Genomic DNA, 11,241 nt, shown 5'->3' on the forward strand with positions numbered 1-11,241 from the left:
AAAGGGCCCATAATTCTGTCAAAATGCCAGTCAGAGTTACATTACTTTGCCTGCACAGTCCCCTTATGATAGTTAGTAAGTGTTGCAAGTATGAAAGCAATAGCTTTGATACTTACGGAATAAAATGGACCTTAACACAAAACTTAACCAAAATTTTCAATTTTCTAAGTATAAAAAGGGCACATAATTCTGTAAAAATGCACGCCAGAGTTATGTAACTTTGCCTGCCCAGTCCCCTCATGATAGTAAGTGAGTGTACCAAGTTTGAATGCAATAGCATTGATACTTTCTGAGAAAAGTGGACCTAAACGCAAAACTTAACCAAAATTTTCAATTTTCTAAGTATAAAAAGGGCACATAATTCTGTCAAATTGCAAGCCAGAGTTATCTAACTTCGCCTGCCCAGTCCTCTCATGATAGTAAGTAAGTGTACCAAGTTTGAATGCAATAGCATTGATACTTTCTGAGAAAAGTGGACCTAAACGCAAAACTTAACCGGACGCCAACGCCGACGCCAAGGTGATGACAATAGCTCATAATTTTTTTTCAAAAAATAGATGAGCTAAAAAGGTATGTGTGGATGCTGTGGTTCATCCAATTTAAAAGTATGTGTGGATGCTTTGGTTCATCCAATTTTAACAATAAAGGTATGTGTGGATGCCGTGGTTCATCCATTTATGGTTTGTGGTTGTGGCCCGTGTTTTGGTAGCAACCTCAGTGTGTCTGGATGCTGTGGTTCATCCAACAAGTTTAACATGTCACAGTGATGCAATTTAACGTTATCTCAGCTGGTTGGATTTTAGCGACCTACGATACGTTCACGTAGTCCCGTAGTGTCGTTAGCCCGCGGCCTTATTATCTCCACTCTGCTTATATATATTAGATGTAAATTTAAATGGGTAAATAAATGTTTGTATTGTTTTGTGTGTTTGAATTTACTTCTTAATGAAATAATAATTTAGAGACCATATTCAAACCAGTCCGATCAATTCACATCCCGCAACGAGCATCTGAATGTCAAATAAATTTTCTTGGTTTGAAATTAAATCGTTTGCAATTGTGTCAAGCAAGATGTCAGACAGAGGTCGTAGACGTAAACCCGCGCTGAGGAGGCATTGCCTCCCATTGAGGGCCCTACAGATTCGTCAGAATCTGATGCATGGGTCATAGGCGACTACATACCATACTGGGCGTCACAGCTCTACATGATTGGAAAAGTGCCAAGACTTGAACAGCAGGTTGCTTGGTATTGTTACAGGGGAGCAGGCTGGGGGGACCTGCACATGAACATTGATATGGAGGTTTTATTTAACAACGCCCCTAAGGTCGCTGTTATCCATCTGGGCGGTAATAACCTCAAGCTTCCCTTTAAGGAGCTTTTCAACATCATTCATGCCGAGATCCGCTACCTCGGGGATGCCTGGCCTGAGGCAATCCTCATATGGACTGACATCCTGGAACAGGGTAGCTGAGATCGACAAGACATACGCAAGATTAAGAGGGTCAACTTTCAGTTTCAAACTCGATATTAACCAGATAACAAAGAAACCAATAGTCAAAAGAAAAGCTACATACAGACACTGAAACAATGCAGGTACGATTTTGAATGTTTAATTATGATAATGATTTATAAATTATTTTATATAAATGTGCATGTATTTTAATTTACGTTGAATAGAAAGTGAAACTAATTCGAACCCTTTGTTTTTCATTTGTTATTCCCAAACCAGCATAGATGGAGCTACTGCGACTCACTATTCCTTTGATTAAGGGTCACCATGTGCTTGTTTTGCACTGCAGAGGCATGGTGGATGACTGCGGGACGGAAGCATTCATGTTGCTGTTGAATTTACTAAAGAGTTTGCCACAAACTCAAAGGATTCACCTGCATTGCTTTACCGGAAATACGTATGTCCTGTCACGCTGGCTGGAAAGGTTTCCAGAAACTTGGTTTGGATTCACCAATAAAGTTTGGACGTTCTATAACACCAACAGGAAGCATTGATGTCAGTACCAGAAAGTCGCTTTCTGCTGGAATCGCATGCTCCGTATTTCCCACTACGAGGAAATAAGTGGTCGACTCCGAATCAAATCTATGAGGCTGCAGCCAGAGTGGCAGTATGTCGTCAAGTGCCAGTGCAATCCATCCTGTCGCAGACGGCGAATAATGCCAAAAGCCTATACCGGTTGGGAGAGTAGGCAGTCATTGGGGCTTACTGGCACCAGCGAGCTACTTTGACTATAAAGGCTCAATTTAACTTAGACACATGTATACTGGGGCTTTTTCAGTCCCAATAAGTTTATTTGATTTGTAAAACTTGTAATTTGTAAACAATTACGCTTTTTTGTCCTCATAAGGTTAATTTAAGTTATAGAATTTTAACTTAAAAGTACCGAGTCTTTTAAGTCCGATTAAGTTAAAAACGTTGTACTTTGGGCTTTCTGTCATAAATGGACAACACCCAAGTAGGCTTCTATAGTGAATTCTATTCTGAACAGATTCTTAAAAAGCTACCAAGTTACTAAAGGTGACATAAAGAAACAATGATATGACTATAGTATATGAAAACATAATGACAGACACACTCTAAATATCATGGTAGAGAAACAACGGTTAAAGTTGAACAAATCATTGTACATTTGTCCATTTATTAACCGGGTTATGCTAGACTGCATCTCAAGAAACCAGATTCACAGAGTAAAGAAGATTCAATTGATTGGTTTTGTGGGCTCGATCAGAGAAAGAAATGCTGACATAAAACCGATCATACAACAGTTGTACAAGGGTACGCCCTTCACATTTGTGCAACCTCCAGGCAAAAAGATGACAACAAGCTACAACATCCAGAACGCTCTTAGGAATGTCTAAGTTGGCTAATGTGACTAAAGACAAGCTTTGAGAAACAAGGTGATACTTCACACATTTTTGCCAATAAACTGTTTCAAATCAGAAATCTTTTTGGTTGACATTACCTCTTGTTTGAATGTGAAATTCACATATGGTATCATTTGAACTGAATTCACTGCGTTACAAGGACAATACAATTTAAGTATTATAGACTTTGTTTTTTTCTACTTATTACAGTATATTATTTCTTACTGAGCAAAACTTCAGTAAATACATTAGAGCCACACTCTGTGAAAAGGGGGTTTAATGCATGTGCATGAAGTGTTTTCTAAGATTAGCCTGTGGATTCCACACAGGCTAATCTGGGACGAAACTTTATGCACATGCATGAAACACCTATTTCACAGAGCAAAGCCCATTTATTTCACAACTAAACTAATGGCATCTCAGCCCAGTCTATCCAGGAGGCTAAAATGTGCTATACTTCTCAGACTGGTATGCCGGTACACAGACCAACACTGTGAGACTAAAATGTGCTATACTTCTCAGACTGGTATGCCGGTACACAGACCAAGACTGTGAGGCTAAAATGTGCTATACTTCTCAGACTGGTATGACGGTACACAGACCAAGATTGTGAGACTAAAATGTGCTATACTTCTCAGACTGGTATGCCGGTACACAGACCAAGACTGTGAGACTAAAATGTGCTATACTTCTCATACTGGTATGCCGGTACACAGACCAAGATTGTGAGACTAAAATGTGCTATACTTATCAGACTGGTATGACGGTACACAGACCAAGACTGTGAGGCTAGAATGTGCTATACTTCTCAGACTGGTATGCCAGTACACAGACCAAGACTGTGAGTTCAAGGTCATCCCTCCAAAACATTCAGACAAGATTGTTGACGCTTTTTTCCAGAAGTATCAGTATTTTGAGCACTCTTGAAAAAGGCTTATTAGCAATGCCTAAAGTTTGAACAGCAAACAAATCTAAACATTAGACCACCACAATTTTTTTAACAGAAACATATTTCTGAAATAAGTTTTGGAATCTAGTTTTTCAATCAAAATTAAAGCATACTAAAAACATTCAATCTAAACTTTAAATGTAACCAACAAAAGCAAGTGATCAGGATGTTAAACTGAAATTGAGGAAAAACATATGTGCCACCAACTGAGAGTGTGTCCATATTGTTATGCATAAATTGTCATAATTTAGTTGCAACCATAAAAAATACCCAACAAATGCATCTTAGAAAACATCCCCGAGTGGGCCCATTCTATGTGATACTGAAACTGGCTTCTGTCTGGAGCTACTGCATTTGAATACAGCATTACTTATGTTAAGACTCATTACAAAATGCTTACAGTTACCCCTTGCCTTTAAGTAACAAGCAGAATACATCTCATATGACACAAAAATGCAAATAATTTTCAATTCACCATAACTTAAACTGTTTAACAGATTTTGATCATCAAATTTCTAAAAACCTCTGTCAACATATCAGCTGCCTCTACTACATGACATAATAATCAAACAAAATTATATTCATAAACATGAAGAATTCTCCCAGATTTCTCAGCAACTGTGTACCGCTATGGACTACCTCACCTCTAAAACCCTCTCTGAATGTCACATATGGCATATACAGTTAAACTGCAGTGTAACCTTAGCCGCACATGTCATCTCAATGTCACTTTGGTCAGGTTTCAAGGCAAAAGTCTGTTGTAGTCTGCCAGTATCTGTGATTTCTTGATGGAGTCCCACATCCGAGCAGCGTAGTGGAACCTTCAAATACAATGCCAAATGAGCCTCACACTGGGAAAATGGGGATTAATGCATGTGTATAACCTTTAAATATAAAACGCCATATAGATACTTTATATGAACCGGCTCTTAAAAAACCAGGCTTAACGCATGTGTGTAAAGTGTCGTCCCAGATTCACCTTTGCAGTCATTTTTTTTTTATGAAATAAGTCTCTTCTTGGTAAAAATCCAGTTAAGAACGAAAGTGTTGTCCCAGTTTAGATCGTGCGGACTGCAAAGGCCAATTTGGGACAACACTTTACAGACATGTATTAAGGCCCATTTTCACAGAGTGTGGCTTAAATTGAAGATATATAGTTACACAAGTCAGCCTTTGTAATTGACCCATCAGTACACCTCCTGTCCCTGGGAAGGTCCAACAGCCCTCAGACAAAGCCTTAAAAAACTGCACAATATCTAGGAATCATTTCCAGAATTATACTGGCAACAAGGCTGGTGAACTATCAGTTCAAGTACTCATTTGCAGAAGACTGGTCAGTAAATTACATGTGGGCCAGTGAGTTTATTAAATATCATGGCAAGTTATAGATCAGGGACATATGTGGCACAGCTTAATGCCAATCAAGGGTGGAGTTGACGAATTCTGAGTTAATATATTTCAGTGGGAATTGATGGCACATGGCTGTATAATCAATTGACTAAAAGCCCTTGGACAAACAAGTCATACAGTAATACAGCTCCCACTTGCAAATGATTAATTCAGTAATTACTGTCAAATTTCACATAAAGGTCACCAAAACATATGAGATGCACATTAAAAAGAGGTCATGATAGCCTTCAAAAGCTGACCCGAGTTCCAAGGAATGCTAGCACAGTTTTCTTCGATTCAACTGTTGTCCTAGTTGTTTACGGAAGGCACTAAGATTCAATCTGTGTCTAGATATTGTCAGAATTAACATTTTGGCAAAGTTTCATTCAGACTGAATTATAAATAAGGTCTCTAGAGTTGTAACAAGTTTTTTATAAGATTTGTCCTGGTGAACTAGCTTTTGGCGGCATATGTGACTGAGGTTTTAACTCGTCTTAGATTTGTTTGAGATAAACATACAGACAATATTTCAACAAAATTGGGTAAACACATTTTGTCTAAAATGTGATTAGGCGCCAAAACATGATGTCCATCACCACACATGAAGGATACCGGATAGACATAGACCACAAAAGCTCACCATGAGCACGTAATGCGCAGGTCAGCTAAATATCTTCCTATGCAATTGCAAAGCCGTTATAAATTAACTCTATTTCTAACATCTCAAATTTATAAGTCTCTTCATAAAATATTGACCTTTAAGAATGCTTGTTACATTTAAGCATTGCCATGCAGAGGTTTAAAGTTTTTGCTTCAGTATGTTAATTAACATATGGCCTGTGCTTTTCTTTCAAAACTAAATTTTGCTTTCATTATAAGAGCTGCTGTCTGGAAACAATTAGGATTAATGCATGTGCGTAAAAGTGTCATCCCAGATTAGCCTGTGCAATCTAAACAGGCTAATGAGACGAAATTTTCCACCTAAACTTTATTTGTGCTGAGACTACCTTTAAAAAAAAACAATTATAAAAGCAGAAATTTGTCTCAGATTAACCCAATGAGACTGCACATGCTAGTCTGGGAGCACACTTTAGGCACATGCACAGAACAAGGCTCCTTTCCCATACTCACATAATTAAAAACTTTGCAAACATTTGGTTTTTGTGAGTACAGGACGCAGGACTCGCAGGTAAAAAAATCACTGCATACATACCAGTTCTTCTCAGTGAGTGTGGTGTGCGTTTGCTGCTCTCTGGGCATGCTGAGGATCTGGCCCCTCAGGGAGTTGATCAAGGTCTGGAAGCTGGGGTGGCCCTGGTACTCGCGCACCTGGGGCTGCAGCTGGTCTACAAGGAAAGGGAGGTTAGATATTGTCAGCTCAGACATATAAAGATAATGGGAAGATTTTATTATCTGCAAAGCATGTGTAACTTAATGTACAGGCATGTTTATGTACAGCTTAAACAACTACAAAATGTTAATAATAGTTATGATTTGTTTTTTAACAAACACTACAAAAATATTGTTTAGGTGCTCCTGACAACAAAATTAAATCTATATATATATAACCTTAATAATATTGACCTGTACTTTCTCTTTTGTTTGCATCAAATCGTGGCAGAAGGAACATGTTAAGTTCAGACTTTACAAAGGCAGGATTCAGACTAAAAGATTGTCGACCAGTGGTCATAGCAACATCTCCTGTAAATAGACCAATATTCAAAACAAGCTATTAATTTTTTTTATTTTTTTTACTACTTTCTGCAAAGTAAACATGGTTGTTTTCTACATGACAAGTATGAACACTCCAAAGCAAAATCTTAAATTAAGAGGAAATTTCAGATCAAATGTAGGTAAGCACATAAAAAATAAATTTAGCCTTGCTCTGTGAAAAAGGTGCTAAATGCCTGTGCATAAAGTGTCGACCAAGACTAGCCTGTGCAGTTAGCACAGGCTAATCAGGGACAACACTTTCCGCTTTTATGCTATTTTTCGTTTCAAAAACGTATCTTCTTAGCAAAAGTCCAGTTCAGGTGGAAAATAAGCACAGGCTTATCTTGGACGACACTTTCAGCACATGGATTAAACCACCCTTTTCACAGAGCACGGCTCAAATATTTTTGTTTTTTAATAACATAATACTTATTCACATAGCAATGCTTGAATATACATGTCAATTAGTTTTCACTACAAACTTTTTGTAAAAATTAAATGTTTCACTGAAAACTATTTGTCAATTAGTTTGTGACAATTTCATTTAAAACTTAACTATATAACTGCTCTCGATAAAAAGAGCACTTTATTTTGGGAATTAATAGTTCTCAGAATTTTTATTCCAATAAATACAGTACCGGTAATTATAAATTCACATTGTCGATGATTTTTTAGAACTATTAATAAATTGTTTATTGACAAACATGGATGATGATGAGTTATTTTGTCTCCAACGCAATCCAGAACGGCAAGCCAGTGGAAATCAGTTTTCCTCGAAGTAATTAGGGTTTTTTGAAGTCATAAAATCGCGGCGATGTTATGAGCAGATTTTTTGCAGAAGCTGTCACCACGTGCTCTTTTTAACAACATCTGTTCCAGACTGTTTGGGCTGCGTAACGAATTAAAAATATGAGGCATGCACACCGTTAATGAAAGTTTCAAGGCCCATCCACGTTTAGAAGCCAACATTTTCCAGAACTTTTAACGACGGAAGTGCATTTGTTTATGGACTCCGGGCAAAACCGGTGCCTATTTAAACTTTCTACAATTATTACGGCCGCTTTGAAGGTCACAATATACTAATCAAATTGATCACAGAACAGAGAAAAACAGTACAACTTAAACGACAAATAATTAATTGCAAGTCGTTTTTTCATTTTAATAAACGTTTCCTGTAGGACAGATTTTTTATTTAAATTCGTTTTCTGTCAAATACAAATCCTAAAAACGATAAAACGACCCTTATCTGTTCAGGAGGTTTTCTGCTATGTAAAAAAATACTTTTTTTCCCAAATTCATAAAAAAGAAGAAAATATTAATATAACCATAATTTATAGGATTTTTATCCAAATTGGCCAGGAAAAACCCTGTAGTGTCAATATCTGTTGATAAAAAAATCCCAATTTGGTCCTTTTAGTCGATAAAAAATTCCAAATTTTGCCACTTTTATCGATTAAAAAAATCCCAATTTTACCAGACTCCTTTTCCAAAATGGCTGGAAAACCCCCTCTGTTGTGATATATATCATTTTAATTAACAAGAATCTTGCGTATGAAAACCACAGATGTTTAACAGCTGGTTAACCAAGAAATAGCCCAATCAATATATTGCCAAGCCTTAATAATGTCAAGGCCAAAGTGAGGTCATGTAATATGGATGGAAAAGTGAATTGCCATAAGCAACAAGATTTGTTGTTTAACCCTTTCTCACTCAGAAGCAAAGTGAAAATGGCAGCATAAAACCAGAACCTCTCGCAGTCAGTTCAGGTTTTATGCTGTGTGCTGCTCATCAGTATGGTTTGGAAATGAAGCCTTTAAAATATTAATCTAGTAAGAAAGGGTTTTCATTAAATTAAACTATCTAACTTATTCTAAGGAACTACAAATGCATCAAAATACATATGTAAGTGGTAAAGGGTTAATAAGACACTACCTTTCATTTTGAGCTTGGAATTGCCTAGTACTGTAGACAGTGTCTTCTGCATGGCAGTAAAGTTCTCCACAGTAAAGTCCTCACGCTTTGCCTTGTTTTGAAGGAACACTGAAATAAACCAAAATATATTACTGGCATACTGGCATTTGAGATTTAAATATTACCTGCTAAGAGCAGGGCTTTATCAGTTTGTTTTATCTTCAGTATACAACTTCAAAATAAAGAATGCAGATGTAATTGCAGATGCAGATTTTCAAATTAAGCCCAAAAGGATATTGCAAATTTGTTCAAATATTTATTAAAATTGACAGAAAACAATTTTGTCATAACCAAATTTGTTTAATTAAAACAGGATAAAATAAGCATTTAAAATAAAGAAAATAGAAAGTTTCAACAATATTTTCCACTTCAACTGATCACCAAATGTTACTAGATCCTAGACAAGCAGCTGTGTAGGATACCAAATGCCCAAAACTATCTTCAGGAGAGGGACCCATATTAACATCCTCTTGTCTTTTATTGCCAGACATATAAAGATAAGTAAGGGAGTAAAGTTAATCACCAATCTATTTCTACCTTACAACCAGCTAAGCTTTGTTTGGGGATGTGAAATGAAATCCTTGCTTGATCCACTCAAGCCCTACCATTAATTCAAATAGAGCAGCTGTCAGTAACTGGCAAAAGTATGTGCAGTTAGTGCTGGTGATCCCAGAAAGTGAGCGTAGGTTAACTGACCTCCTAGATATGACTGAAATACTGTTGAAAACCATAAAATTCCAATATTACAAACAATTCGACCGCCATGATAAGACAGAAATACTGTAGAAAACAACAAAAATCAAACAAAACAAACTTACCAACATGTGGGAAGAAGTCCGGCTGATCGTCAGCGGTGGATGTTCCGTCATGACCAGGGGAGGGAGGGGTGGAGGGTTTGAGCATCTCCGCGGTCTTGAGGAAGTCTAGCAGCGCCGTGTCAGTGAACCAGTCCTGGACCACGAGTATCACGTTACACACTGTCAGCAGGAACATCACGTGCTGCAGACACTGGAAAAATGGGGCTTAATGCATGAGCCCAGTCGACACAGGCTTATCTGGGATGACACTTTCCGCTATTATGGAATTTTTTCTTTTCAAGGAAGTCTCTTCTTAGCGAAAAATCAAGTTAAGGCAAAAAGTGTTGTCCCTGATTAGTCAGCAAAGGCTAAACTGGGATAACACTTTACGCACATGCATTAAGATCAAATTTCCGAAAATGAGGCTCAAAGCATCATTAGAATAGCAATGCAAATTATTTATCAACATAATAAGATTAAATATATTGATTTCAACTAGAAACAAGATGTGTTTGAGAAACATTATGTCCTCCCCCGTATATTTGACCTTTGACCTTGAAGGATGACTTTGACCTTTCACCATTCAAAATAAGCAGCTCCATGAGATACACACGCATGCCAAATATCAAGTTGCTACATTCAATATTGCACAAGTTATGGCCAATGTTAAAGTTTGACGCAAATAAATGAACAAACCAACAAACAGACAGGGCAAAAAAACAGTATGTCCCCCAGTATAGACAAGAGCACCGCCTTGCGGGTGCAGACCGCTCATCTATTTCTTTTTAAAGGTGAAGGGACTCTCATTTTCAATCACAAAGGAGGGAGGGGTGGAGTGAAGAGGGGTGTATAGTGTGGGGGCGTGGACATTTGATACATTATCTTCCAAAAATGCGAAAAAAAAAAATGCAAAAAAAAGTAAAAAAATCGAGGGGGGGGGGGTGGTGGGTGGGTGGGGGGGGGGTGATTCTTGGGTGCGATGGTTGGACAGTATTTCAAAAATAAAATAATAAAAAAAATATTTGTGTTTTTTAAACCGTTAAAAAAAAAAAAATTGGGGGGGGGTGTGGTGGGGGGGGGGGGGTATAGTGTGAGGGTGTGGTGGTCATTTGTGAGATGATCTTAAAAAAAAAAAAAAAAAAAAAAAAAAAAAAATATATATAAATATATATATATATATATATATATATATATAGGGGGGGAATTCGAGGGGGGGGGGGGGGTATTATTGGGTGCGATGGTTGGACGGTATTTCAAACATAAAATAATAAAAATAAATATTTGTGTTTTTTAACCGTTTCAAAAAAAAAAAAAAATGGGGAGGTGGGGGTGGGGTATAGTATAGTGTGAGGGTGTGGTGGTCATTTGTGAGATGATCTTAAAAAAAAAAATATATAAAAATAAATAAAAATAAGGGGGGGGGGGGGGAATTCGGGGGTGGGGGAGGGGGGGGTGGGGTGGGGGGGGGGGGTATTATTGGGTGCGATGGTTATACGGTATTTCAAACATAAAATAATAAAAATAAATATTTGTGTTTTTTTACCGTT

General features: G+C 37.4%; 1 protein-coding gene across 2 annotated transcripts in view; it reads right to left on the reverse strand.

The window, feature by feature from the left end:
- Nucleotides 1-2,614: 2,614 nt before the first annotated feature.
- LOC127852585 (nonsense-mediated mRNA decay factor SMG9-like) overlaps nucleotides 2,615-11,241 on the reverse strand; it is a 46,923-nt gene continuing 38,296 nt past the window's right edge. For both annotated transcript variants that reach the window (XM_052386539.1, XM_052386547.1), the window contains exons 8-12: nucleotides 9,716-9,905; nucleotides 8,859-8,966; nucleotides 6,798-6,914; nucleotides 6,427-6,559; nucleotides 2,615-4,645 (exon numbers count right to left, since the gene is read on the reverse strand). In XM_052386539.1, the coding sequence (XP_052242499.1) occupies nucleotides 4,567-4,645; nucleotides 6,427-6,559; nucleotides 6,798-6,914; nucleotides 8,859-8,966; nucleotides 9,716-9,905 (627 nt within the window). In that variant the 3' untranslated portion in view covers nucleotides 2,615-4,566. The remainder of the gene's footprint in view (nucleotides 4,646-6,426; nucleotides 6,560-6,797; nucleotides 6,915-8,858; nucleotides 8,967-9,715; nucleotides 9,906-11,241) is intronic.

This window comes from Dreissena polymorpha, chromosome 1 (genome assembly GCF_020536995.1).
Source record: "Dreissena polymorpha isolate Duluth1 chromosome 1, UMN_Dpol_1.0, whole genome shotgun sequence".
Lineage (NCBI taxonomy): Eukaryota > Metazoa > Mollusca > Bivalvia > Myida > Dreissenidae > Dreissena > Dreissena polymorpha.